This window comes from Lithobates pipiens, unplaced genomic scaffold (assembly GCF_037356315.1).
Source record: "Lithobates pipiens isolate NorthernLeopardFrog02 unplaced genomic scaffold, aLitPip1_a1.2 Scaffold_16, whole genome shotgun sequence".
NCBI lineage: Eukaryota > Metazoa > Chordata > Amphibia > Anura > Ranidae > Lithobates > Lithobates pipiens.
In genome coordinates this window covers 568264762-568292227 of record NW_027507748.1, presented here as the reverse complement: position 1 = coordinate 568292227, position 27466 = coordinate 568264762, and the positions used below count along the sequence as shown (strand labels likewise).

The 27466-nt window shown below is 43.1% G+C and overlaps 1 protein-coding gene across 4 annotated transcripts in view; it reads left to right on the top strand.

Moving 5' to 3' along the window:
- BIN2 (bridging integrator 2) overlaps nt 1-27466 on the top strand; it is a 117822-nt gene that overhangs the window by 56613 nt on the left and 33743 nt on the right. For 3 of the 4 annotated variants that reach the window (XM_077483690.1, XM_077483689.1, XM_077483692.1), the window contains exons 5-7: nt 596-691; nt 9447-9554; nt 17669-17754. In XM_077483690.1, coding sequence (XP_077339816.1) covers nt 596-691; nt 9447-9554; nt 17669-17754 — 290 coding nt within the window. The remainder of the gene's footprint in view (nt 1-595; nt 692-9446; nt 9555-17668; nt 17755-27466) is intronic. The other variant, XM_077483691.1, reaches the window with a different exon arrangement.

The window sequence follows — 27466 nt, the reverse complement described above, 5'->3', positions numbered from 1 at the left end:
ATTAGTAAGAAACTATTTTATTTTGAGGTTATGGCAACCTTAGAGAGTTTTATTATAAAGATATACAATATCTAAAAACGTATTGACATATATGGCACTTCTTTTCATAGAAAATTTATAGTAAAACACAAAAACATTATTTGCTTAGACCCCATACACACTATTAGATTTTCTGCAGATTTTTGTCAAATTTATCAAAACCATGTAGTGCAATGGCCTGCCTGATTGCATACAAATTGAAACTCTTAAGGTTTGACCTCATATTATATGGTTTTGGTAAATCTGAAGACAAAAATCTGCAGAAAATGTAATAGTGTGTAAGGGGCTTTAGTTTCACGTGGACCAGGCAGGACTACTTTATGATCACTAGAATGAATGAGCAATATTACTAATCTTTGAGATATGCTGCTATATTGTAGCTGTGCATTTAGCGGTTTGCATGGAGTTTAGCTTTAATATCTTTTCAATTGTTATCAGATTTCTATGAAATACATTATCTACTGGGATGCTTATCAGTTGCAGTAAATTATAATTTATTGTAGCAAATATTTTTATCTAGCTTGTTTCCTTTGCTGCTATCATTTGATTCTTGCAGAATAATGATCTCCTGTGGAGTGATTACGAGGAGAAGTTGTATGACCAGGCAGTGCATACAATGGAGAATTACATGGCACAGTTCCCTGAAGCAAAGGTATCATAATAACAGTTTTTTTTTCCATTTATTATTAAAAAAATGTCTAATATATCATCTATGCCTAATATATAACTCCATTTTAAAAACCTTATCTGCTTAAGGACCGCCTCCTGTACATATACGTCGGCAGAATGGCATGGCTGGGCACAAGCATGTACCGGTACGTTGCTCTTTAAGTGCCCAGCCGGGGTCGGGAGCTCCGTGACCATGGCCGCAGGACCAGCGAACCCGATCGCCTCTGGTGTCCAGCGATCGGGTCACAGAGCTGAAGAACAAGGCGAGGTCTGTGTAAACAAACCTCTCCTCGTGCTTCCTACTGTGGCTGTCACTGATCGTCTGTTCCCGGTTATAGGGAAAGACGATCAGTGATGTCACGTGTCAGGCCACGCCCCCTACAATAAAAAAACCACATAACGTCACACATAACCCCTCCCCGGCCCCTAGTGGTTATTTCCTTCACTGCCAGTGTCATTTACACAGGAATCAGTGCATTTAAATAACATTGATTGCTGTATAAATGACAATGGTCCCAAAAATGTGTTAAAAATGTCCGATGTGTCTGCCATAATGTAGCAGTCACAATAAAAATCGCTGATCGCCGCCAATAGTAAAAAACAAAATTATAAAAATGCTATAAAATTATCCCCTATTTTGTAAACACTATAACTTTTGCGCAAACCAATCAATAAATCGCTAATTGCAATTTTTTTACCAAAGATATGTAGAAGAATACGTATTGACCTAAACTGAGGAAAAAAGTGTTTTTTTATATATTTTTTGGGGATATTTATTATAGCAAAAAGTAAAAAATATGATTTTTTTTTCAAAATTGTCGCTCTATTTTTGTTTATAGCGCAAAAAATAAAAACCACAGAGGTGATCAAATACCACAAAAAGAAAGCTCTATTTGTGGGAAAAAAAGGACGCCAATTTTGTTTGGGAGCCACGTCGCACGCCCACGCAATTGTCAGTTAAAGCGACGAAATGCTGAATCGCAAAAAGGGGCCTGGTCCCTTGGCTGAAAATTGGTCTGGGGCTTAAGTGGTTATAGAGGTATACCTATATTTATATGAAGATGGGATTACAAGGCTTTTTCTTTACTAAACAACCATCACATTTACTAAAACAACAATCCACAGAAAAGCATGTCTGAAAGCTGTGCTTATTAAATACAATGGTACATGCTATACCTTTCTGTAGCTATGCAGTTATTTTTCTTTGCTAAATCTAGGCAAATAGTGGAAATGTAGCTTACACCCCTTTCACACTAGGGCATTTTGCAGGTGCTATAGCGTTAGAAATAGCGCCTGCAATCCGCCCTAAAGAAGCTGCACTATTGTGTGTAGTGTGAAAGCCCCGAGGGCTTTCACACTACAGCGGTGCGCTGGCAGGACGTCAGAAAAAAGTCCTGCCAGCAGCTTCTTTGGAGTGGTGAAGGAGCGGTGTGTTTACCGCTCCTCCACCGCTGTTCCCCATTGAAATCAATGGGGCAGCGCCGTAATGCCGCCAGCAAAACACCGCCATCGCGGTGTATTGCCGGCGGTTTTAACCCTTTAGCGGCCACTAGCGGGGGGTAAAAGCGCCCTGCTAGCGGGCGAAATGCGCCGCAAAATAGCGGCGTTTTACCGCCGACGCAAAGGGCGGTGTGGTGTGAAAGAGTATTTAAGTCGGAACTACACTACATCTGAGCAACTCAAACCAAAAATGCTGTTTCATTTGTTTTAATATTTAAAGCAAACTCATCCATCCATCCATGTCTCCATACCTTTTTTTTGCTGAGAAACCACTTTGAAAAACACCCCTAGCATTTTTGGCCGTGGCCATCTTGCATAAGAGCAGATGATTCATGTTGCATTTACCTCCTGGAACCCATCTGCCCTTAGTTCAGGCATGCATGCAGGAGGGTGTGCCTAGCCTAGAGAATCCCTCTTCCCCATGACGTAACTGAACCAGGAAGTAATGGAAGAAATGTAAAAAAATAAATACAACAAGTAAATATTATATACTTTCCTATCTACAGTATTTATTGCTAGCAGTTTAAGGATTAAAATAGTCAATGTGGATTGAGAAGTTCCACTTACACATTAAGGTGGCCAGCCATACATATGTTATTACTATTATTGTTTGTTGAAATTATTATTATATATAGAAATGATCATTCAATTGTAATTGCATCTTACAAATATAAATAAGTGTGCAATATTTCAATCATATTTAGCTATCAATTAAATAGTTGCAATTGAGGAGGAGCAGTGGCAGTTGATATGGTCCCAGGCCTCGAAAAGCTCGATGTGCACACTGTACCGGGAGAATGCGTATAAAATTTTATTTTTTTGGTATATGACCCCGGACGTTTTACATGCCATCTATCCCGCCTCATCCGACAGATGCTGGAGATGCCAGGCCCACAGGGGAACATTGTTCCACATTTACTGGCAGTGCCCCCTCGTGGTTCCCTTCTGGGAAGAGGTCCGGCGCCTCTTGACTACTGTACTAGATCAGCAAGTGACATTAGACCCTAAGACTTTCCTGCTGGGCATCCCCTTTCCCAAATTGACAAAGTCCCGAAAGAAACTGTCGAGACATATCCTGACAGCGGCGAGGTGTCTCATTGCCCTGCATTGGAAAAAAGTACAGCCTCCCACCCTAGACGCGCTCCATACTAGAATCAGAGACGTGGAATTGATGGAGAGGATGACCGCCAGGATACAGGACCGGATAGAGGCTCATGACGTGGTTTGGAGCCCATGGAAATTTCGGGAGGACCAGCTGTGATTCGCTGCCGAGACCGCACACGGTGCCCACCCCCCCCTTCCCTCACCCACCCTCCCCCCTATCTCTCGCCCCCCTTCTTTTTCCTAAATATCCTTTCTCCTTTTTCTTATCCCTTCTATCGTCTACCCCTTCGCTCTTGATCTCTCCCATGTCCTCTTCTTCACATAACTTCTATCTCCTTTTCCTTTCCTTCTTGACTCTTTAACCTCTTCTGTTCTCGTTTCCTTGTGCTCCATGGTTCCTTTAAGAAGATGCTTCGATAACAGCAACTAAAGGGAGCAATCTGAAATATTTGTAGATCTAAGCATATAGATATTGGGATCTCTCGCTGGCTACTGTGACGGTTGGCGCTATACTCCTGTATCCAGTATTCGCCCGGTTGATCGGGGGGGAGTCTATTTGGCCAGGTCTATGCCTGTTCCAGAGGGCTCCCTGTGGATCGAAGGGCGGAAGATCCCATAGTTTGCTCATTTTCTTTCTTGTGGAACTATTCTGATGTAATGCGACATGATGTGTAATGCATTGTTGGAAACAATAAAAAGTTAATTGATAAATAGTTGCAATTGGAAGAGTTAAACAATTTTAGCTATTTTTTAACTGGTTCTTATTTCTGTAAAATAAAAATATTTTGTTTAATGTTTAGAACATTAGACTGTTGCAAATGAGATAATTGTATTCTATTATTGCAAACATACAGACATTGGTGCACATAACTTTCAAGGAGCCAAAAAAATAGAGATATATGGTGTGCAGCCACCTCCCATTGCATTCTTTTTGTGTTAACCACTGTATTATTATTGCATCAAATTAGTCTTAATTGAGGCACCATGCATAGCCAACATTTGTGGGGACAGGCCTGTGAGTGACGTAGGTGTGAAGTGTATAATGAATACCTCAAATATATTATCTGTGGTTATACATACAATAATATGTCTTTTCTCTCTACACACTGGTCACACTACTAGGGTAACATGTTTGCCCACATTCCCAAGTGAAGCTTAAAGTATATGTGAACCCTTATATGTTAAAACCACCATTCCGTTTCAAACTGAAAGGCAAAACATATGTACAGTTGTGCTCATAAGTTTACACACCCTGGCAGAATTTATGATTTCTTGGCCATTTTTCAGAGAATATGAATGATAACACAAACATTTTTCTTTCACTCATGGTTAATGTTTGGCTAAAGCCATTTATTATCATTTAACTGTGTTTACTCTTTTTAACCACTTGCTGCCCACCATATAGCAAAATGACATCGGCAAAGTGGTTGCGATATCCTGACTGGAGTTCATATGGCGTTGCTTGTATATCAAGCCGATACGCGCTCCCGGGTTGTGTCAGTCTGACACGCCGCAACTTCGATCTTGGTAAAGAGTCTCTGACTAAGATTATTTACCACATGATCAGCTGTGTCCAATCACGGCATGATCTCAATGTAAACAGGAAGAGTCTCTGAAAGACACGAGTAGAGGAGAGCCGATCAGCTGCTCTCCTGACGGGGGGGGTCTGTGCTGACTGTTTATTAGTGCAGCCCCCCTCGGATGCCCACCCAGGACCACCAGGATGCCGCCCATGACCACCAGGGAGGGAGACCACACTGGACCACCAGGTATGCCACCCTAGACCACCAGGGAAATGCCATTCAGTGCCCAGGCAACTGCCAATCAGTGCCCAGGTAGCTGCCAATCAGTGCCATTGAAAAATGCCTGCCAGTACCAGCGATTCCTATCAGTGAAATCCAATGCCAGTGCCAGCCATCAGTGCCCATCAATACCCATCAGTGCCACTTATCAGTGACCATCATCGGAGCCGCCTTATCAATGCCCATCAGTGAAGGAGAAAACTTACTTATTTACAACATTTTATAACAAAAACAAAGAAAAACGTTTTTTTTTCACTTTTTTGTTATTAGTTTAGCAAAAAATAAAGACCGCAGAGGTGATCAAATACCACCAAAAGAAAGCACTATTTATGGGAACAAAATTATAAGAATTTAGTTTGGGTACAGTGTAGCATGACCACACAATTGTCATTTAAAAAGTGACAGCACTGAAAGATGAAAATTGGCCTGGGCATGAAGGTGCGAATGTGCCCTGTATTGAAGTGGTTAAATCATAATGGCAACAGAAACTACCCAAATGACCCTGATCAAAAGTTTATATACCCGAGTTCTTAACCACTTTAGCCTCGGAAGAATTTACCCACTTCCTGACCAGAGCACTTTTTGCGATTCGGCATTGAGCCGCTGGAACTGACAATTGCGCGGTCGTGCAACGTGGCTCCCAAACAAAATTGATGTCCTGTTTTTCCCAAGAATTTAGCTTTCCTTTGGTGGTATTTGATCACCTCTCCAGTTTTTATTTGTTGCGCTATAAACAAAAAAAATAGTGACAATTTTGAAAATAAAACGCATTATTTTTTACTTTTTGCTATAATAAATATCCCCAAAAAATAAAAACTTTTTTTTCCTCAATTTAGGCCGATATGTATTCTTCTACATGTTTTTGGTTAAAAAAAAATCACAAGAAGCATTTATTGATTGGTTTGCGCAAAAGTTATAGCGTCTACAAAGTAGGGGATAGTTTTAAGGCATTTTTATAGATTTTTTTTTTACTAGTAATGGCGGTGATCAGCAATTTTTAACGTCACTGCGAAATTATGGCGGACACATCGGACAATTTTGAAACATTTTTGGGACCATTGGCATTAATACAGCGATCAATGCTAAAAAATTGCATTGATTACTGTAAAAATTTCACTTGCAGTGAAGAGGTTAACCACTAGGTGGTGCTGTAGGGATTACGTGTGTCCTAGGGAGTGATTCTAACTGTGGGGGGGAGGAGGGGCTGTGTGTGACATGTCACTGATCAGCGCTCCCGATTACAGGGAGCGCTGATCAGTGACAATGTCATTAGGCAGAACGTGGGAGATGCTTGTTTACATTAGCATCTCCCAGTTCTTCCTCACCGTGAGACGATCGTGCGTATCCCCACAGACATCGGGTCTGCGGGACCCGCAATCATGGTCAAGGAGCTCCTAGCGGGTACAGGTACATTAATCTGCCTGTACGTGCCCTTCTGCCGCAGTATATCTGCGTGAGACGGTCGGGAAGCGGTTAATACCGGATATTGCGTCCTTTAACATCAATGACCGCTTGAATTCTTTTGTGGTATTTGTGGATGAGGCGCTTTATCTTATCAGATGGTAAAGCTGTCCATTCCTCTTGGCAAAAAACCTCCAGTTGCTGTAAATTCTTGGGCTGTCTTGCATGAACTGCACATTTGAGATCTCCCCAGAGGGGCTCAATGATATTGAGGTCAGGATACTGAGATGGCCACTCCAGAACCTTCACTTTATTCTGCTGTAGCCAATAACAGGTCGACTTGGCCTTGTGTTTTGGTTTATTGTCATGTTGGTTTTTGCATGTGTCCCATGCGCAGCTTCCTGGCTAATGAATGAAATTGTTCCTCTAGTATTTTTTGATAACATTTCCTGTGCCTTTGTAGCTCACACGTCCCCAAAACATCAGCAATCCACTTGTGTTTCACAGAAAGAATGGTTTACCTTTCATCATAGGCCTTGTTGACTCCTCTCCAAATGTAACGTTTATGGTTTTGGCCAAAAAGCTAAATTTCGGTTTCATCACTCCAAATGACTTTGTGCAAGAAGGTTTGAGGCTTTTCTTTGTGCTGTTCGGCATATTGGAAGGGGGATACTTTGTGGCATTTGCGTAGTAATGGCTTTCCTCTGGTGACTCGACCATGCAGTCCATTTTTTTTCAAGTGCCTCCTTATTGTGCATCTTGAAACAGCCACACCACGTGTTTTCAGAGAGTCCTGTATTTCACCTGAAGGTATTTGTGGGTTTTTCTTTGCATCCCAAGCAATTTTCCTGCCTGAAAGTTTAGTTGGTCTACCTGACTGTGGTTTGGTTTCAACAGAACCCATTTTCCACTTCTTGATTAGAGCTTGAACACTGCTGATTGGCATTCTCAACTCCTTGGATATCTTTTTATATCCCTATTCCTCTTTTATACCGTTCAACTACCTTTTTCCCGCAGATCCTTTGACAATTCTTTTGCTTTTCCCATGACTCAGAATCCAGAAACGTCAGTGCAGCACTGGATGAAAGATGCAAGGGTCTGTCAGGAGTCCAGAAACTCATTGACCTTTTATACACACACTAATTACAAGCAAACAGATCACAGGTGAGGATGGTTACCTTTGATAGCCATTCAAAACCCTTTGTGTCAAATTGTGCGCATGTTATCAGGCCAAAATCACCAGGGTATGTAAACTTTTGATCAGGGTCATTTGGGTAGTTTCTGTTGTAATTATGATAAAAAGAGTAAACACAGTTGATTGATAATAAATGGCTTCAGCCAAACACTAACCATGGGTGAAAGAAATGTTTTTGTGTTATCATTCATATTCTCTGAAAATGGCCAAGAAATTATAAATACTGCCAGGGTATGTAAACTTATGAGCACAGCCGTATATATGCAGCTATAGATATATATTTTAAATATCTTGTGTCTCTTTTAAGTGATCACATGACTTCTATTCTCAGCTGCATAAGGGGCTTGGAGAAGTGGGGGTGGAGACTACATGGGGCATGTCAGCAGAGGGAGAGAAACAGCAGTACACTGATCTTGCCTTGTGCAGATATCAGACGTATATCTTTTTTTCATCATTAGTAGAAATGCTAAGCCAAGAAACAAAAGCCAAGTAGATCCAGTAAAACAAGAATGCTCTGTGTAAAAGAGGTGGCCCTAGTAGAGGGGTGCTGCTTTGGAATTAAACATAGTATGCCTACAGATTGCGGGCCTACAGGTTCCAGGGATAAATATCCAGCTCCTGCACGGTCAGACCCCCCATACACATTATTAGATTTTGTCTTCAGATTTACAAAAACCATAAAACGTGAGGTCAAACCTTAAAGCCTCGTACACACAATTGAACGTCGTCACGGTGACCCCGTGACTACGTGATGTTAGTGACGAAACGCATAGGGAGGAGGAGCGACGCACTGACATCACCGCTTCATGTGTTTGTCCCGGAAGTATCGGGCGTTGTAAATTCGAGTCCGGCCGGCTCGAGTTTTGCATGTGATTTGTCCATTGATGTTATGTAAGTGCGCAATTGGCGTTTTTTATATATTTTATTAAAGTGTTTGGTTTTACACTATTGTGAGCCTTATATTTTTTCTATGGTCGCTGATATGAGGGATTGGTTGGAGCTGTGAGAGGTCCTTTCATCACCTTACTTATCTGAATATCCCGGGCTGGGGAGAGCCAGTCATCTGCGTTTTATGGTTCTCTGTAATAAAGAACCATAAACTTCTGGTAAGCGGCAGTGTTAACCGTGGTGGAGGTGCTTACACTATTGTGGATGGTCTGTCATCGTTTCATCACTGCGGAGTCACTATCACTGTGCCACAACTTGAGATCTTTTTTATATGGACTTTTCAATGTTATGACTATCAAAGTGTTTCTTTCACACTGTTTATTAATTGTGTGTTTTTTGTCACATGACCATACCGCGTTAGTTAGTGGACTGGTCAGATATTAATTTCTGTTTAAGCATATTGATGTTCTCACTGTATATGTACACTTATTTTTGCATAGATTGGTGTTAATATTCACCTATTCACCTTTGAGATGCAATATTAATTAATTTAATAATTTTTTCCCTTTTTTTTGCGCAACCCACTCCTTTTTCTGTCTTGTGTCGAATGTAGTATAACATTTGGGTCTGCAGCACATTTTTTTCTTGTGGTTAGGCTAGTGCGGTTTTTCTTCCCTTTTTGCCTTGCACTACATGGTTTTGGTAAATGTGAAGACAAAAATCTGCAGAAAATCTAATAGTGTGTATGGGGGTCTAAGACTGGGACAACAAGGCCATTGGTAAGTCAAAAATAAACAGTGGATAATTCTGTATACATTAGATTCTAACTATATGATGTCACATTCTAGGAGAGAATAGCAAAGAGAGGGAGAAAACTGGTGGATTATGACAGTGCAAGACACCACTTAGAAGCTCTACAAAATGCAAAGAAGAAAGACGAGGCAAAAATTACAAAGGTAAATGTAAATCCTTCATATATTTTAAAGAAAACCAATGTTCTTAGCCTATGCTCACATCTGTGTAATGTACCAGTGCATGTACATTGTGGTATGTTTTTATGCTCGGTACGATTCAGGGCAGCCTGTTCATTTTAATAGGCTTATGAGATCTAAATCACACCAAATAAGTGCATGACCCATGTGTTCTTTAGCATGGTCCCTTGGGTGCCATAAACAATTAATGGCACTGCAGCATGCCTGCAATGAAAAAAACGATTTTCATACGTTATGGGAACATTTTCAATTTTGAGTTCCTGCATCACACATGTTTGAATGGAGCTTTATGCTGCATACACACAGTCGGAATTTTGGCTAGCAAAAGACCGATGAGAGCTTTTCATCGGAAAATGCGACCGTGTGTATGCTCCATCAGAATTTTGCTGGCCGAAATTCCACCAGCAAAAGATTGAGAGCAGGTTCTCAATTTTTCCGACGGAAAAAGTTTGTATTGGAAATTCGGGTGTATGCAACTCCAATGTGCAAAAACTCACGCATGATCAGATTCATCTATGAGACGGAAGCTATTGGCTACTGGCTATTTAACTTCCTTTTTCTAGTCCCGTCATACGTGTTGTACATCACCGTGTTCTTGATGGTCAGAATTTGGTGTGACCGTGTGTATCCCGTCAGAATTCTGTCGGGAAAACCATCAGAGCTTTTTCCAACCAAAATTCCATTCGTGTGTACAGGGCATTAGACTCTTCTCCGCTGATAATCTGTATTTAATCAGTTCAACACATATTAAAATATGTATATGCTTATGTACCCTTCAAACAACAATTGCAGGTAGTATTTTTTTTTATTCTGACAATTTACTACAATTTTAACTTTGAGATAAAATATAAAATATTCAAAGAAAGACTAGGGGTGACTACTTACTCCTTGCTTTAAATGCGTTGAGTGATATTGCACTAAAGCCAGAAGCGTTAAAACACAAGAAAATCGATTAAAATTATAATACAAAATTGAACATTTAAGTCATTTATAATACAAAATGTACAGAATACAAACAGATTCACAGCATGAATACACACTGTAACAATACTAAATTAAGTACTCTCAGTCAAATAAAAACTTCAAGACCAAGCCTATTTTTGACACTTGATGCATACAAGTTAAAATCAGTATTTTGTTGCTAGAAAATTACTTAGAACCTCCAAACATTATATATTTTTTTTAGCAAAGACCGTAGAGAATAACATGGCGGTCGTTACAATATTTTATGTCACACGATATTTGCACAGTGGTCTTTCAAATTCAGTTTTTTGGGAAAAAATACACTTTTTGGAAAATATTTTTTGCATATTGTGAAAGATGATATTACGTGAGCAAATAGATACCTAACATGTCATGCTTTAAAATTGCACGCACTTGTGGAATGGCGACAAACTACGATACTTAAAAATTTCCATAGGCGACTTTAAACATTATTAACGGTTACCTGTTTAAAGTTACTGAGGAGTTATTTTGCTAGAATTGCTTTTCTCGCCGTTTACATTTGCGGGCGTGACATACGTATGCATTTTCTTTGGTGCTTGAGCTCGCGGGGACTGGGACGCTTTTTTTTAAATTTAACACTGTCCCTTTAACCACTTCCCGACCGCCGCACGACGATGTACGTCGACAGAATGGCACGGGCAGGCATAAGGGCTTACATGTACGTCCTTGCCTGCCCGCGGGTCGGGGGCCCGATCGGGCCCCCGCCCGGTGCCTGCGGCGGTCGGTATTCGTTCGGGAGCGATCCCGGACGAGGGGACGGCCATTCATTCATGGCCACCCCCTCGCGATCGCTCCCGACGAATGAAAATGCTCCGTGACATCACTTCCTCTCCTGTAATGTAAACACAGGAGAGGAAGTGATGTAATCTCTCCTCCGTGTCGGTTTTTTTTCGTTCCGACACCGAGGAGAGAGGATCGGTGAGTTGCACCAACACGACACTACACAGTAGAACATGCCAGGCACACTCACACCCCCCCGGTCACCCCCCCAATTACCCCTGCCCCCCAGTCACAGTGACACCAATGTCATTTTTTTTTTTGCATTGGTGTCATTTGTGACTGTAATAACTGTTAGGGCAGTTAGGGTTAGCCCCCTTTAGTTCTAATGTACCCCCCTAACCCCCCCAATAAAGGTTTAACCCCGTGATCACCCCCGTCGCCAGTGTCACTAAGGCTGGGTTTATGAGAACGAATGTGATTCGCACCGCACTGCAGTGCAAATCACATCCGATCTGTCTGTGCGATTCGAGTTCAGCCATACAGATAGTATGGCTGAATTCGCATCGCACCCGCCGCACCCGCCGCAAATTCGCACGGGACCCTTTTTTTGGCCCGCAGCAGAATCGGATCGCATGGGTGTTCACACCATGCGATCCGAGTTTGCAGATCGCACTGCGATATGCGAACTGATCTGGGGGTGTCATTAACATTTCACTGACACTCCCAGCAGTTCGCATAGGGCAGTGTGAACTGCCGCCGGGAGGCATGCGATGCGGGAACTCGCCGCGGATTTGTGGCGTTCCCGCATCGCTCCAGTGTGAACCCAGCCTAATAAGCGATCGTTTTTCTGATCGCTGTATTAGTGTCACAGGTGACGCTAGTTAGGCAGGTAGGTATTTAGGTTCGCCGCAGCTTTTTATAGCGCCAGGGACCCCCATATACTACCGCATAAAGCCCCCTGATTGCCCCCTAGTTAACCCTTTCACCAGTGATCACCATATAACTGTTACAGGTGACGCTGGTTGGTTAGTTATTTTTTTATAGTTTCAGGGCACCCGCCATTTATTACCTAATAAAGGTTTAACCCCCTGATCACCCGGCGGGTGTCATTTGTGACTGTAATAACTGTTAGGGCAGTTAGGGTTAGCCCCCTTTAGTTCTAAGGTACCCCCCTAACCCCCCCAATAAAGGTTTAACCCCGTGATCACCCCCCGTCGCCAGTGTCACTAAGGCTGGGTTCACATTGCAGCGGTTTATGAGAACGGATGTGATTCGCACCGCACTGCAGTGCAAATCACATCCGATCTCTGTGCGATTCGAGTTCAGCCATACAGATAGTATGGCTGAATTCGTGTCGCACCCGCCGCACCCGCCGCAAATTCGCACGGGACCCTTTTTTTGGCCCGCAGCAGAATCGGATCGCATGGGTGTTCACACCATGCGATCCGAGTTTGCAGATCGCACTGCGATATGCGAACTGATCTGGGGGTGTCATTAACATTTCACTGACACTCCCAGCAGTTTGCATAGGGCAGTGTGAACTGCCGCCGGGAGGCATGCGATGCGGGAACCCGCCGCAGATTCGTGGCGTTCCCGCATCGCTCCAGTGTGAACCCAGCCTAATAAGCGATCGTTTTTCTGATCGCTGTATTAGTGTCACAGGTGACGCTAGTTAGGCAGGTAGGTATTTAGGTTCGCCGCAGCTTTTTATAGCGCCAGGGACCCCCATATACTACCGCATAAAGCCCCCTGATTGCCCCCTAGTTAACCCTTTCACCAGTGATCACCATATAACTGTTACAGGTGACGCTGGTTGGTTAGTTTTTTTTTATAGTTTCAGGGCACCCGCCATTTATTACCTAGTCTCACTAGTGTACCCCTAAATTTAGGGGTGTCTACTTTCCAAAATTGGGTCATTTGGGGGGGGTTTGTGCCATCTTGGCATTTTATGGCCTTCAAAACTGTAACGCCCTTAGAAAGCCTGAAGGCGGTGCTTGGTTTCGGGGCCCCGTACGCGGCTAGGCTCCCAAAAAGTCCCACATATGTGGTATCCCCGTACTCAGGAGAAGCAGCAGAATTTATTTTGGGGTGTCATTTCACATATGCCCATGGCATGTGTGAGCAATATATCATTTAGTGACAACTTTGTGAAAAAAAAATAAAAAAAAATTAAAGTTTGTAATTTTCCCGCAACTTGTGGCAAAATATAAAATATTCCATGGACTCAAAATGCCTCTCAGCAAATAGCTTGGGGTGTCTACTTTCTAAAATGGGGTAATTTGTGGGGGTTTTGTGCCATCTTGGCATTTTATGGCCTTCAAAACTGTAAAAGGTAGTGAGAAGTGAAATCAAAAATTTACGCCCTTAGAAAGCCTGAAGGCGGTGCTTGGTTTTCGGGGCCCCGTACGCGGCTAGGCTCCCAAAAAGTCCCACATATGTGGTATCCCCGTACTCAGGAGAAGCAGCAAAATTTATTTTGGGGTGTCATTTCACATATGCCCATAGCATGTGTGAGCAATATATCATTTAGTGACAACTTTGTGTAAAAAAAAAAAAACATTTTTTTTTTTGTCATTATTCAATCGCTTGAGGCAAAAAAATAAAATATTCAATGGGCTCAACATGCCACTTATCAATTTCCTTAGGGGGTCTACTTTCCAAAATGGGGTCATTTGGGGGGGTTTTGTACTGCCCTGCCATTTTAGCACCTCAAGAAATGAGATAGGCAGTCGTAAACTAAAAGCTGCGTAAATTCCAGAAAACGTACCTTAGTTTGTAGATGTGACAACTTTTGCGCAAACCAATAAATATACAATTATTGACTTTTTTTTTACCAAAGACATGTGGCTGAATACATTTTGGCCTAAATGTATGACTAAAATTGAGTTTATTGGATTTTTCTAATAACAAAAAGTAGAAAATATCATTTTTTTTCAAAATTTTCGGTCTTTTTACGTTTATATCGCAAAAAATAAAAATCGCAGAGGCAATCAAATACCATCAAAAGAAAGCTCTATTTGTGGGAAGAAAAGGACGCAAATTTTGTTTGGGTACAACATTGCATGACCGCGCAATTACCAGTTAAAGCAGCGCAGTGCCAAATTGTAAAAAGACCTCTGGTCATTGACCAGCAAAATGGTCCGGTCTGAAAGTGGTTAAAAAATAAAAATCACTTGTATTGCTTTCACAAGGAATGTAAACATCCCTTGTGACAGGTACTCTTTATGTAGGGATCGGGAGTCTAAAAGACCCTAAATCCCTCCTTTGCACTTCAAAGTATTCAAAATGGCAAAATTGGCATTTTGGAATAATGACATTTTTAAAAATCTGTGCCATTAGCAGGCGAGTAAACTGGACGTGGCATTGTTATGTTGCTTTCGTGTTTTTCCATCAGAGACCCGATCAAAGCTGTTTCTGGCTTCATTCGGGATCTCCACACAGCTGGCAGACGTGGCAGATGGTCGGCGGGAGGGGGGATGTCCCCTCTCACTTATTATGATAGAGGCCGAGCAGCTCATTAGCCGCATCGGTTGTTACCATGAGAGAGCCGACCTCTAGCTCTAAAAAGCTGTACCGGGGTGCTGCTGCAGACATCACCCCGGTACAAGCACTTCAAGCAAATGACGTACAGATACGCGATTTAGCGTGAAGTGGTTGCAAGAAATTCTAGCTGTAGTTGTGGGTCTGGCTACAGTGTATCTTTCATTTCTCTTGGACTTTTCTCTTAAATGATTGAATACAATTACATATATAGCAAAAATTCAAATGCTCAGGGCAATTAAAGGGATTGTAAAGTCTCCAGGTTTTTCATCTTAATGCATTTTATGCATTAAAGCAGAGTTCCACCCAAAAATGGAACTTCCACTTTAAGTGGAGGTGACCCCCCCCCGACATGCCACATTTGGCATGTCATTTTTTTGGGGGGTGGATACCCTCTTTTTAGAGGCATCCAGCTCACACTTCCTCCCAGCACCGGAAGGAAGTTCACCTTTCCACCCTCCCTCCCTGCAATTTTCTGTTGGTCCCAGAAGATTACCCGGCCAATCACAGTGCGCAGTGCGGCTTGCGCATGTCAGGCTGTGATGCCGCTGCCGTGGAGAGGAGGGGGAAAAGAGCGGGGCTTCGTGCGCCCGCACCGCTGGACTGAAGGACAGGTGAGTGTCCGATTATTAAAAGATTATTAAAAGTTTATTAAAAAGTTGTTTTTTTCAGCGAAACTCTGCTTTAACCACCTCGTGCCCGCCCTATAGCCGAATGATGGCCGTAGAGCAGGCGCGTTCGTCCGGGTGGCCGTCCCTGGACGTCCTATTGTTTACTTCCGCAATGGGCGCGCATCGCGGAAGTTCTGTGTTCGCCCCAGTGCCATCCTGCCCCAGTGCCATCCTGCCTCAGTGCCATCCGCCCCAGTGCCATCCACCCCAGTGCTACCTGCCCCCAGTGCCATCCACCCCAGTGCTACCTGCCCCCAGTGCCATCCACCCCAGTGCTACCTGCCCCCAGTGCCATCTGTCATCAGTGCCACGTATAAGTGCCATCTGTCATCAGTGCCACGTGTCATCAGTGCCACATAGTGCCATCTGTCATCAGTGCCACGTATTAGTGCCATCTGTCATCAGTGCCACGTATCAGTGCCATTTGTCATCAGTGCCACCTGTCAGTGTCACGTGCCATCTGTTGTCAGTGTCACGTGTCATCAATGCCACTTATCAGTGCCATCTGTCATCAGTGTCACGCGTCATCGGTGCCATGTATTAGTGCCATCTGTCATCGGTGGCACGTATTAGTGCCACGTATTAGTGGCATCTGTCATCAGTGCCACGTATTAGTGCCACGTGTCTTCAGTGCCACGTATTAGTGCCACCTGTCATCAGTGCCACATATTAGTGCCACCTGTCATCAGTGCCACATATTAGTGCCATCTGTCATCAGTGCCACATATTAGTGCCATCTGTCATCAGTGCCACGTGTCATCAGTGCCACGTATAAGTGTCATCATTGCCACGTATCAGTGCCATCTGTCATCAATGTCACGTGTCATTGTCCTGGTGCTTCAAAAGTGTAATAAATAGTCAACAAGTTAGATGTGTAATTTATGCTCCTAGAACACATGATGGCGCTACCTGCATGTTGGGCCTCTCTATGTGGCCAGGCTGTGAAAAAGTCCCACACATGTGGTATTGTAATACTCAGGAGGAGTAGCAGAATTTTTTGGGGGTGTCATTTGTGGTATACACATGCCACGTGAGAGAAATAACCTATTACAATGACAATTTTGTGGAGAAAAAAAAAATGAAAAATCTTAATTTTGCAAAGAATTGTGGGAAAAATATGACAACATCAAAAAGCTCATTATGCCTCTTACTAAACACCTTGGAATGTCTACTTTCCAAAAAGGGGTCATTTGGGGGGTATTTGTACTTTCCTAACTTGTTCGGGTCACAAGAAGCGAGATAGTCCACCAGTACATCAGATGTGATCAATTTTGTGCGATTCGCACCACAGCTTGTAGACTCTCTAACTTTCACAAAGACCAAATAATATCCACAAATTTGGGTTATTTTTACCAAAGATATGTAGCAGTATAAATTGTGGCCAAAATTTATGAAGAAAAATTAATAATTTGCATAATTCTGTCACAGAAACAAAGAAATATGCATTTTTTTTCAAAATTTTCGGTCTTTTTTCATTTATAGCGCAAAAAATAAAAACCCCAGAGGTGATCAAATACCACCAAAAGAAAGCTCTATTTGTGGGAAAAAAAGGACAAAAAATTATTTTGGGTACAGTGTTGCATGACTGAGTAATTGTCATTCAAAGTGTGAGAGCACCGAAAGCTGAAAATTGGTCTGGGCAGAATGGTGTTTAAGTGCCCAGTAAGCAAGTGGTTAAGGTGAAAAACCTTCTGTGCTGCAGCTGCCCCCTGAGCCCCCCTTTTTCTTACATGAGCCCATCCGTTCCAGCAATGTGCATGAGCACAGTGGCTGCAGCCGCTGTCTCTGTCCTTATTGGATAAATTGATAACAGCAGGAGCCATTGACTCCCGCTGCTGTCAATCAAATCCAATGACACCTGAGAGGGGGGCAGGGCCGAGTCCCGCTGTCTGTGTCAATGGATGCTCCCATGGAAAGCGGCTCTCAGTGGGGGCACCCGATGAAGGAGAGGAGCCAGGAGCCCCGCTGGGGCCCCCCAGAAAAGAAGGATCAGGGCTGCTCTGTGCAAAACCCTTGCATAAAGCAGGTAAGTATAACAGGTTTGTTATTTTAAAAAAAAAATGTAACCTTTACAATGACTTTAATAAAATAAAGTATTTTGTTAAACTTTTCATTCCTTATTCTGTCTTCTTTTTTTATCAGGCAGAAGAGGAGTTTAATAAAGCTCAGATGATCTTTGAAGATTTGAACAAAGAATTGAGAGAGGAGTTGCCAGTTTTATATAACAGGTATACAGCATGGATGCCAGTATCTCTATCACTACTTTCAAAGTTCCTGTCTTTAGCATTTTTAGACCATAACTGTACATGTGGCTGAACACTATACTTATTTTTTGTTCATAAATACACTTTAAGTGTGCGCTTTTGGACAAAATGAACTTATTATTTTTGCCCCTGTGTCATGACCTAAACCATCCTAACCTCTTCCTCCACAAATCCATACTTACAGTATCAAGCTCTGTTACCCACGGCCTTTTGGAATTGTTTACATGCCCAGTCGCAAGTCTTCTTCTCCTGACTGTGTTCGTCAATCAGTGTCCTGACTGGGTTGGTGGCCCCATAGAAGTGTAATGCACAGGTGTAGCCAGCAGATGGAGTTATGTGGCATGGGATGTAAACAATGTTTCCTGACATGAGCATGACAGCATACACGTATGGGTATAGGCTCCGTCCCTCACCCAATCAGGATCGGTTATACTATATAAATGAGTCGCCTCCCCCAGGGCGACATTCTCTTTTTGTTCTTCAAATGTCCAGCCCGTTATAGCTGTGAAGCGTTTGCCCTCAACTTGCCTGGATTCATCTAACCAGCCACACAGGTTCAGCCTCTCCTGTGACGAAGCTCCCTCCATTCGTTTGTAAATGAAGCCTCCCCCATGTCCAGGTACTGGGGTAGTAGGATGCTGGTCTCTGGATTCAGGTAAAACAGTTCTGCCTTGTTTTTTGTTGGGACTCTCCTACCTGATGAGTTGTGGCCCCACACACTATTTGGTTAGTCTGGCACTCTGTGTATGTTTTATTTCCTTTGCCAAAATGCTTTCAATGTTGTTAGGATGGCTGCCCCCTTCCAAGATGGCACCTTGTCTACTTTCTGTGGCTGTACTGCGGGTTACCCTTTCCAAGATTGCGTTCAGCAAACTTCCGGTCGACAGGGTTCCACAGTAGTAGCAGTCGGGAATTACGGGCGGCCGACCGGGGATGTATTGTTGGCCACCAGTTCAGGGGTATAGCCTCTCCCTTAGAGCCAGTCAGGGATGTGTGCTGCACAAAGCAGGTAAGCTTATCCAAAGGCTGGCATGGTTTGCTATGATCATTATGCTGTTAATATACAAGCTGCCAAAAGGAGGCTAACTTGCTGTATGTAGTTATGTCTGTTTCATTAAAGGGGTTGTAAAGGTTTGCGTTTTTTCACCTTAATGCATAGGATGAAAAAACGTCCGACAATACCGCCCCCTCCCCCCCATTTTACTTACCTGAGCTCAGCCTGGCCATTGATTGGCTAGAGTGGATGCTGTCAATCACATCCAATGATGCAGTGCGGCAGGGGTGGGGTCGAGTGATACAGTGAGTGGCTATAGCGGCCGGCTGTATCACGGGAGCGCTCCTGCAAGAACTAACCACCATGCGAGAGAGCTTGCATGAAGGTGGTTATTTCTTGCGGGGAGGAGCTGAAACAGCCGCTGAGGGACCCCAGAAGACCAGGTTCGGGGCCACTCTGTGCAAAATGAGCTGCACAGTGGAGGTAAGTGTAGCGCACTGCTGCCTTGGGAGCTGCAAAATGTGTTCATTACCTTTCTGTTAACTTGTTCCGTTCTTCCTCCCCATGCTTAAGTTCCACAAACAGCAGAAAGACCTTGAAACTTTATAAAAGGCTTAATTTCTTGAGCTTGAATGGACGTTACATTAAAGTAGAGGATATGAGTTGCCTCTAATAATCTGGTTCCTGACTCTGATACTCTGTACTTTCCTTTGATGAACCGACCAGCATCACTCTGAATGACGCTGTGGGTTATGGATGTTAAAAGTCCCAGGCCTCACCTCCTACCTTGACTCTTGCAATCCGCCCAGTGTCAGCTCTGGAAAGTGTCCCTCACTAGGCCTTTGGACACAAGCGAGTTGACGGATAAGCACCGCTGGGTTGCACTCCCTTTGCTCTCTCTTATCGACAGTCCATGATTGCTACAGAAGGTCCCAGTTTCCCCTCCAGATTACATAGCGACTGTGTGGGTTATCCAGCACTGAGGTCTCTGAACCCTCAGGCCTTCAAACCCGCTCCTCTTATCCAGCACTGGGGTCTCTGAACCCCCAGGCCTTCAAGCCTGCTGCATGCTCTCTAAATCTCCACTGCTTCTCCTCCTTCTCCTCCCAGGAAGCATGTGACCCCCAGCTTATATGCGAGTCCTGCCCCTGCCAACACAAATTAATGATTGGTCCAGAGCTCTCCACATAAGCTGCATGCCACTCCAGTCCCAAGTCCTGCCTCCCTTCCAGAACATTTTACTGAAAGGCTGAGGGGATCTCTCTGAGCCAGAGTGTAGGTGGCCACATCCCCCTCTATTCTAGCACTCCCACCTCCAAAATAAATAACTAGGCCTTGAAAAGTGCAAGGCCCTGGCTAAATTTACCTATCACTATATACAGAGAACCTATTTAGCACCCACCAAAATGGGTGGGCGATACATAAGTATAAAATGTTTGTTATTTAAAAAAAAAAAAAACCTTTACCTTTACAACCCCTTTAATATCCCTGCACTATGAAATAATGCCAATGTTGTGAATAAACTCAGACTATCAGAATGCTACTGGGATGTAGGATGAAAATTCCTATAAAGTATGTTATATGGATGTCCAGCGCTGTGAAAACATGTGCCTTTTAAAATTTGTGTAATACTCAAACAAGATGCAACATTACATTTCTTCATTGAAGGTGATCACTCAAAAAAATATATATTCAATTTCCTCATGCAAAATAATAAAAGTTGATATTTAAATTTCATAAGAACAAATTATAAACATTTAATCCATCCATGTTCTGTGTGTCCATAAATAATCCTTTAAAGTGCTTGGTGTGCTCCAGTGACAAGTGCTGTCAATTAAAGTGCCCCCACTCACCGACTTATAGTAAGTTATGCGTCTGTGTTAAAAATGGGGCTTTCAATCCTCCAATGGATAGCTGTGTCTTTTCCTTCTCAGGTATTCCAACAAATGGAAAAATAGACTCCTCACATAAGTATGGGGAAATAGAACCAGAAGAGATCCATAGTGTAATTCTGTTTTTATTGGTATAAAACAGGCAAGTGCAGTCAGGGGAGGCAGGTAAGGCAGAGCATAAAACAACAAAAAAAACTATCGAGCTTCAAGGGTTGTAGCTCGGTGACCTGCAATCACAGAGATCCCAAATTTGGGGAGGAGATAGCTGAAGTCCTACCCAACCACTGGGGCTCCTATGACTTATGATTCCAGATATATGGGGCTCATTGCACAGCCTGTCAGAAGCTACATACAGAACGGCCAGTTTAAATTCAAGCTGGCACACTCTGTTTGCAGCAGACTGAGAGGATGAGCTCACAGTGCCTCTCACTTTTTGTCAGAGGCACTGAGCTCAATGGACAGCTTGGAGTCTTGGACCAATGGTAAAGTACCATTGGTCCCAGCTATACATCAAAAATGCTGCAGTGAAGGCACGCCTCTCACTGCAGTGTCATAGAAGGGGGCATGTGTCTAAAAGACACATGCTCCCTTCCAGCCCAGCCCTCTTAACTAGAAGAAAAAACATGGATTTATGGGTATAAGATTTACCCACAATACCATGTTTTTCTCACACAGTTAAGAGGGAGAACGAGAATCTGCTGATGAAAAGGTACTGTTATAAGCAAGCTAAACCATATATCTATATGCTATATGCTATAACATAATCATGTATTATTTATCTATTTACTGTGAAATTACTGGTTGGAAGTTATAACTTCAAACTTCAGTAATTTGTCTGTTAAGCCACCTGCTTGAGTACAGTTTTTGAGAATATAGTAAATTACTTTAAAAACAATATATAATAATTATATATATATTACTTACTTATGGAAAGTAACTACTTGCCGCCCAGGCCAATTCTGACACTTCTCTCTCTCTACATGTAAAAATCATAATTATTTTGCTAGAAAATTATCCAGAGCCCCCAAACATTATATATATATAATATATATATATATATATATATATATATATATATATATTTATATTTAGCAGACACCCTTAGGGAATAAAATAATGGTCATTGCAGCTTTTTTTGTTACATGGAATTTGCGCAACATTTTTCAATCGCTTTTTGTTTTAAAGAAACAGTTTCATGAATAACAAAAAAAAACAATTAGCCTGATTTTTTGGGATAATGTGAAAGATGATGTTACGCTGAGGAAGTAGATACCTAACATGTCACGTTTTAAAATTTCTCACACTTGTGGAATGGCGCTAAACTTCAGTACATAAAAATCTCCATAGGCGACCCTGTAAAATGTTTTAAAGGTTACATGTTTAGAGTTACAGAGGAGGTCTAGTGCTAGAATTATTTCTCTTACTCTAATGACCACGGCGTATGTAATCTGTGTGTATCTGGCTCTGATACTAGCCAGTGCCTCACCAGCCACTGACCTCACCACACGTCCCTGGTATAAAAGCATGAAAAAAGCCGACTTTACACCTACAAAAATTCACCTCTTGTGTGAAAGCATGTAAAGACGCTGCTTTGTAACTCAAAACCATGATCTGCATTCCAATAAGTGGACGTGATGTCACCGGAAGTATCCACTCGCTTGAAGCGTCCTCAGAAGCTGTGGATCTGCGGTGATTAGTTCAATATTTATGTGACTAACTCCTCCTACTATACCCGTTCTGGTGTTTCCTCTTTGTTTAGTACACCCACACTGATTCCCTCCTGTTAGCGTGATTAACCACCTCCTATCTTCAGTGCACTCCCACCCCTCGCTACATTACTACTACGTTACTACTGCTTCAAAATTTAAGTCTGTGTCACTAGTTGTTATGTTCTGGGGGTTTACATCCATTTTTTTAGCTTTGTATATGTGCTGGTAGCTTTTTCAGTTTTTTCATTTACAGGGTGGCATCACACATCCCCACATTTACATAAAATATATTGTTACAGTGCTTTGCGAAAGTATTCGGCCCCCTTGAACTTTTCAACCTTTTGCCACATTTCAGGCTTCAAACATAAAGATATAAAATTTTAATTTTTTGTGAAGAATCACCAACAAGTGGGACACAATTGTGAAGTGGAACGAAATCTATTGGATATTTTAAACTTTTTTAACAAATAAAAAACTGAAAAGTGGTGCGTGCAAAATTATTCGGCCCCTTTACTTTCAGTGCAGCAAACTCACTCCAGAAGTTCAGCGAGGATCTCTGAATGATCCAATGTTGTCCTAAATGACTGATGATGATAAATAGAATCCACCTGTGTGTAATCAAGTCTCTGTATAAATGCACCTGCTCTGTGATAGTCTCAGGGTTCTGTTGAAAGCGCAGAGAGCATCAAGAAGACCAAGGAACACACCAGGCAGGTCAGTAATACTGTTGTGGAGAAGTTTAAAGCCAGATTTGGATACAAAAAGATTTACCAAGCTTTAAACATCCCAAGGAGCACTGTGCAAGCGATCATTTTGAAATGGAAGGAGTATCAGACCACTCCAAATCTACCAAGACCTGGCCGTCCCTCTAAACTTTCAGCTCAGACAAGGAGAAGACTGATCAGAGATTCAGCCAAGAGGCCCATGATCACTCTGGATAAACTGCATACAACTACAGCTGAGGGGGGAGAGTCTGTCCATAGGACAACAATCAGTCGTACACTGCACAAATCTGGCCTTTATGGAAGAGTGGCAAGAAGAAAGCCATTTCTCAAAGATATCCATAAAAAGTCTCGTCTAATGTTTGCCACAAGTCACCTGGGAGACACACCAAACATGTGGAAGAAGGTGCTCTGGTCAGATGAAACCAAAATCAAACTTTTTTCCCACAATGCAAAACGATATGTTTGGCGTAAAAGCAACACAGCTCATCACCCTCAACACACCATCCCCACTGTCAAACATGGTAGTGGCAGCATCATGGTTTGGGCCTGCTTTTCTTCAGCAGGGACAGGGAAGATGGTTAAAATTGAGGGGAAGATGGATGCAGCCAAATACAGGACCATTCTGGATGAAAACCTGTTGGAGTCTGCAATAGACCTGAAACTGGGACGGAGATTTATCTTCCAACAAGACAATGATCCCAAACATACAGCAAAATCTACAAAGGAATGGTTCACAAATAAACGTATCCAGGTGTTAGAATGGCCAAGTCAAAGTCCAGACCTGAATCCAATCAAGAATCTGTGGAAAGAGCTGAAAACTGCTGTTCACAAACGCTCTCCATCCAACCTCACTGAGCTCGAGCTGTTTTGCAAGGAAGAATGGGCAAGAATTTCAGTCTCTCGATGTGCAAAACTGATAGAGACATACCCCAAGCAACTTGCAGCTGTAATCGCAGCAAAAGGTGGCTCTACAAAGTATTAACGCAAGAGGGCTGAATAATTTTGCACGCCCCACTTTTCATTTTTTTATTAGTTAAAAAAGTTTCAAAAATCCAATAGATTTCGTTCCACTTCACAATTGTGTCCCACTTGTTGGTGATTCTTCACAAAAAATAAAAATTTTATATCTTTATGTTTGAAGCCTGAAATGTGGCAAAAGGTTGAAAAGTTCAAGGGGGCCGAATACTTTCGCAAGGCACTGTATATAATTTTTTTTTTTAAAAATACATACATAATGTTTACAAAATGTTTTTAAATAAATTCATAAGCAAATCCATTACAAATTCATTAAACATTACTAAAAACATATTGTAAAAATTGCTATTATTAAAAATAATAAAAATTAAAAATGTTAATGGAACCATTCTCAACCCTTTTAACCCTAGTTGTGTTTTTTATCCCAAATTTTATATCTTTTGTTTGGGTACTCATGGGAATTTTATTTTTCATTTTACTCGTTAATATGTAATTATGTAAATGTCAATGTTTAAACCCACAGCCATCATAGTATTAAGCCTGTGGATCCAAAATGTTGCCAGCAATGTTCAATTCTATTTATTGCACTACCGTATATACTCGAGTATAGGCCGACCCGAATATAAGCCGAGGCCCCCAATTTACCCCCAAAAAAACTGGCAAACTTATTGACTCGTGTATAAGCCGAGGGTGAGACATGCCTGTCCATCCCTGTGTGTGTGTCCGTCCATCCCTGTGTGTCCGTCCATCCCTGTGTGTCCGTCCATCCCTGTGTGTCCGTCCATCCCTGTGTGTCCGTCCATCCATCCCTGTGTGTGTGTGTGTCCATCCATCCATCCATCCCTGTGTGTGTGTGTCTCCATCCATCCATCCATCCATCCCTGTGTGTGTGTGTCTCCATCCATCCATCCATCCATCCCTGTGTGTGTGTGTCTCCATCCATCCATCCATCCCTGTGTGTGTCTCCATCCATCCGTGTGTGTGTGTGTGTGTGTGTGTGTGTGTGTGTGTATGTGTGTGTGTGTGTGTATGTGTGTGTGTGTATGTGTGTGTGTGTGTGTGTGTGTGTGTGTGTGTCCAGCCTACCTTTGTCCCGAGCCTCCTAATAACCAGCAATTTGTTTCATGGAGTTGGGCTTTAAAGGGACTACAGATCCCTATTTGGGATGATCCTACTTTCTTTATGGTGTTATGATGCCCTATAGGGTGAGCCATAGTGCCGGTGAAGAATAATGAATCTTTATGTACACAGGGTTATGGAAGGCATTCGAGGGCACAATAAACACATGTAATCAGGGATTGTTCTGGCCAGAATTATCTGCTGATAAGAGCAAGCAGCCGCATTCTGTAGGCATATGAATTATTAATGTTCCTCTGAAACTCTCTGGCTTGTTCTGAAAAGATCATTTCTTTGTGAGCAAAGGACTGAAAAACACACAGCACACAAGGAAGGGGGGATTTACCTTGCCTCCTTGCCTCCGTCCCGTGCCGTGTCGTGCCTTGCCTTGCCTTGCCCCCGTCCCGTCCCGTCCCGTGCCCTCTTCGTCGGCGGCCATTGTAAAATTCAAAAGCTGCGCCGCCGCCTTCGCCTGTGATAGGCGGAACACTGAATTTCCCAGCAGCCTGTGTTCCGCCTATCACAGACGTCGTATCATCCTCGTCCGTAGTACGAGGATGATACGATGTCCGTGATAGGCGGAACACAGGCTGCTGGGAAATTCAGTGTTCCGCCTATCACAGGCGAAGGCGGAGCCGGAGGCGCGGCTTTTGAATAGAATGGCCGCTGTCTGTCTGCTCGACACGCTGTTCGAGCGGGCAGACAGCGATGACTCGAGTATAAGCCGAGGGGGGCACTTTCAGCCTCAAAAAAGAGGCTGAAAATCTCGGCTTATACTCGAGTATATACGGTAATTTTCAAATCTTTTGAATCTCTATTATGATATTTTCTGAAATGTTCTGACACACTATGATGCTTGAAACCTTTTTTTAAATATTGTTTATGTGTTCTCTCAATCTTACTCTGAGTTCACATGTGGTTCTACCCACATATTGTAAACCACACGTACATTCCAGCAAGTAGGTGACATGTGTAGAATAGCAAGTGATAAACTTTTGATTTCAAATGTTTCCCCGTATTAGATTTGAACTGTGTGATTTTTTTTTTACACGCTCTACATGCTACACATCTCCCACACTTTTAAAATTTGATTTGGTCTAAGAATGGAACTGTTTTACATGGGGGGGGCAGGATACTTTTGACCCGGGCCTGCGTAGCATAAGGCAACCAAGAAGGCCGCCTGAGGGTGCCAGGAGAGGGATGGCGCCAAAGTCTGAGGCTCAGTCCCTAAGAGATGCTTATTCTATCGCCGGAGACAAGCCCTGCTCACACCTGTACCCAGCACAATGACAAGTGGCGCACTACAGCCCCAGCCAGGCACTGTTAATGTCACCCGCTCGAGTCCCGGTTCTGCTTCCTGCCCTCCTCCTTTACCAGATGCAGAGCAGAAAGCCCTCGGCTAGAAAATGATGACCCCTCTCCCTTCCACCGTCGAGGCTGGATCCTTATAAAAAAGAATCCCTCCTCCAAACCTGGGCAGTAGTAGAGAGAGGGTCACAAACTTCTCCAGTTCAGCAGCACAGAGACTATTGCCACTAAACTGGAGAGCATGTGAGATGAAGAGAGCCTATTGAAGAGACTGGAGCCAAGGAGGCCAGGGAGAGGAGCCTGGAGCTGAAGAGACCAGAGGGAGCAGCCTGGAGCCAAGAAGACCAGGTGGAGAGGCCAATGGCAGCAGAGGACCCAGGAGGATTGAAAGTGCTTCTGGTACCAGCACAGGTGAAGATTTATCTCTCCTATCTCTTTGGAAGGTAGGGCAAGCAAACTGCTTCTGGCTTGATGGATTCAGAGTCATTTGTGCATTTGTGCCATGCCCGCAGCCTCTGACCATTCTGGGTGCCATGGCTGCAGCCTCTGACCATTCTGTGTGCCATGCCCGCAGCCTCTGACCATTCTGTGCACCATGCCCGCAGCCTCTGACCATTCTGTGCGTCATGTCCACAGCCTCTGACCATTCTGTGCTCCATGCCCACGGCCTCTGATCATTCTGTACACCATGCCCGCAGCCTCTGACCATTCTGTGTGCCATGCCTGGAGTCTATGACCATTCTGTGTCTCTGACCATTCTGTATGGGCATGAGAATGGTTGGTGGGGGGGGGGCACCAAAATGCACCTACGCCTAAGTAGACAAAAATCCTTGCACCGGCCCTGCTTTTGACCAATCTGTTTTTTAAAATCGGTGGCCTCCTGTATATACATTTTGGGCCTTTTGGAAGAATGTTCCGAAGTGTGGGGTCTGCATAAAATAGGCCAGTGTTTTTTAA